The sequence below is a fragment of the Mycetomoellerius zeteki genome, unplaced genomic scaffold, assembly GCF_001594055.1.
Source record: "Mycetomoellerius zeteki isolate Tzet28-1 unplaced genomic scaffold, Tzet1.0 scaffold156, whole genome shotgun sequence".
Classification (NCBI taxonomy): domain Eukaryota; kingdom Metazoa; phylum Arthropoda; class Insecta; order Hymenoptera; family Formicidae; genus Mycetomoellerius; species Mycetomoellerius zeteki.
The window spans coordinates 674,657-677,434 of record NW_017256511.1 but is presented as its reverse complement, the minus strand read 5'-3'; the positions used below and the strand labels follow the sequence as shown (position 1 = coordinate 677,434).

Here is a 2,778-nt window from a genome sequence, read left to right as displayed (position 1 = left end):
ATCGTATCGTAGCTGCAGCGAACAGAATATCGCAAGAACAGTGCCTGGCTGCTACAAGAGCCGTGTTTGACAGATGCAATGCTTGTATTGCTGCAAGAGGTGCACATTTCGAACAAAATCTTCATTAAAAAGTTTATAAATAAAATAATTAAAATAATAAATTAAATATATTTTTTTCTTTTTTCGTGATTTCCTGCGAAACAAAGCAAAAAGGAGCATATGTCTATAGGACTTTTTTTCTTAGTTTTTTACTCCTCTACACGCTCCCGAAGTTTTGCCATTTAATTTGGAAACACCCTGTATATTCATGTGATAATATTCTCAAGTTTAAGAAAAATGAGGGGGGAAGTAGGTGTAATTAAATGTTAAAGTGTATCTCAGAAACGTTTTGAAATACTTGAAAGTAAAAATGCGTTATAATAAGTGCTGGCTATTGAGTATTGGTAATATTAGCGTCATGATGTAACGGCGAGCTACTGAATTAATAATTCCATAAGTAATCATTAGGATTCGCTATATAATAGCGGAGATATTAAGGGAGACCACAATATATACACTGGCCATAATTCCACCTTCTCCTCTAATATTAATATTCAACTGTTTAAAAGAGTTTTAAAAAAGATTAAATTTTTTAATGTTAAAGTATGTATAATATTTTTTGTACAGTAATTTTTTTCAAAATTATGATTTTATAGATTATTAATATTAAATTTATGCAGGATATTACTACAATTATTTTAATTAAATTCCGTACCTATGTAAGGAACCGCAACGAATATGCCTTTGCGGAAAAACGTAAGCTCGAAATCGTATTCGGATAATGCCAAGATGAACCCGCCAGAAGTAGTATCAAAAACGGCGGCCCACGCAATTGGCAACACCGCCAGTAACAGCAGCACATTAAATAATCCATAACCTGAGATAAGGAAATAAAATAAAATAATAAAAATTGTTATGTTTTTGTAATGACATTAAAAAAGATCTTACCGGTTATAGATATGGCTGTATCGAAATCGGCAGGTTCGTTAACGCTATCTGAAAAATGAAAAGCGTTCGAGTAACTTTACGAAACTATCACGAGGATTCGTATCTATATTGTGAGTTATATAACATGACGCAATTAAACATATGAAAAAAAAATATTTACGTGCAGAAGGAGCCATCTAATTACAGACGATACAAGGAAATAAGAAAGAGAAATAGTATTCAACAGTTTCTTTGAAAATTACATGTTGTTATAGAATTATCAGTGAAAACATGACTCGTCTAACAAGATAAAAAATAAATATTAAATACAAAGTGTCTATACTTATAATGTATGAAACTCATTCAAAATTCATGCATATACATTATACGTATACGTTGTGTTAACTATATTTGCATATCGTTTCTACGACATGTTAATCACAGAAATTTATACACGTACAGAAATTTACATTTATATATAGAAATAGTTCTGTTAGAAGACTAATGAATAAAATTATATTTTCTCATAATATCTCACTCGGTAATCTGGATAGAAACTCGTAAGACGATTCTCATATGTTCCTGTATGTGCATCACTTCGTTAACTCACTATACAGAGAATTACTTTAACTTCGAAATATATTGAGTTAACACTACCGGATATTATGCAAGAAGGGCATCTCACCGGTTGTGATCTCGATCTTGTCACGATTTCGGTCACTCGCGATCATGTCCGACGCGACGAGCTGAAGAGTCTACTGTGCTCGACGTGATGAAGTTAGTTTCGCTTCTCTGACGACAAAAATAGAAGTCCTAGTCGATTCAAGTGGCGATTTCGTTCTTCGACAAATCTTCGTTGCTCAATTGGACGGAACGGAACTGCGTCAAGTATCCGGCCGTTTGTTCACTTTGAATATAAAAGCAGACGTACTTTGTGAGGATGCGTTCAGAAATGCATTTTTTTATTGATGCAATTTGCGGTGCCTATGATTCCATGCGTGCGATTGGACTATAAAGTGCGATCACGTTTTCTGGCGAGCTTCCCGCTCGCGTAACCCGTCAATAAAAACGGGTTAAACGATCCAATTACGGTTATGCCTCACAATCAGCTGTTTCTCATTAATCACGCGTCTTGAAAATCTATCAATTTGTAATTTAGATTAAATATTATTTTTTAAATTTAATTTTTCTACATTAAAATTTATATTTTTTAAAATGACAAAATATTTATAAATGTAGACACTAGAATAATCTAAATTTTTTATTTATATTTATTTTGACATTTTTATTTAGAAAAAATTAGTTAAAATATGAAATTTATGATAAAACATTTATTTATTTTAAAATTATATTGGAAAGAATTATTTAATTTAATTAATAGTATTAATTATAATTATTTACATAAATTAAATTGTCTTATTATTTATTTCATAATACCTGCTAGCTCAAAGCCGCCACAACAACGATAAATCGATTAACAGCGTTTTACACTAAAAACATTTTTCGCAAACAAGTATTACAGATATTACATATTAATTGAAAAACGAACTATTTCTTATTTGAGGTTTTTGCCAATTCAGATTATAATGTTAACTCACATCACAAGATTAGTACTTCACCTGTTTAAGCTAAACAAGGCACAAAAGTGCCGCATACGCTTACTAGTGTCGAACTCTCCCGTTTACATCTATTATATTGCGCTTTAAACCATAAAATGGCGTGAAAAATTAAAGGCGCTTCCAGACAATATGGCCACGTTCGTTAACATTGGTAAATATCATACACACATGTGACATATATAATTGTCATATA

General features: G+C 31.4%; 1 protein-coding gene across 3 annotated transcripts in view; it reads right to left on the bottom strand.

Moving 5' to 3' along the window:
- Window positions 1-2,030, bottom strand: part of LOC108720935 (synaptic vesicle glycoprotein 2B) — a 9,914-nt gene extending 7,884 nt beyond the window's left edge. Inside the window, exons 1-3 of one of the 3 annotated variants that reach the window (XR_001936548.1) lie at window positions 1,652-2,025; window positions 988-1,035; window positions 755-916 (exon numbers count right to left, since the gene is read on the bottom strand). Coding sequence is in view for 2 of the 3 variants with exons in the window: in XM_018445216.1 (XP_018300718.1) it covers window positions 755-916; window positions 988-1,035; window positions 1,652-1,697 (256 nt within the window). In the remaining variant the exon portion in view is untranslated. Of the gene's footprint in view, window positions 1-754; window positions 917-987; window positions 1,036-1,651 lie in introns of all 3 variants that reach the window. The other 2 variants (XM_018445216.1, XM_018445215.1) reach the window with 2 other exon arrangements.
- Window positions 2,031-2,778: the final 748 nt, after the last annotated feature.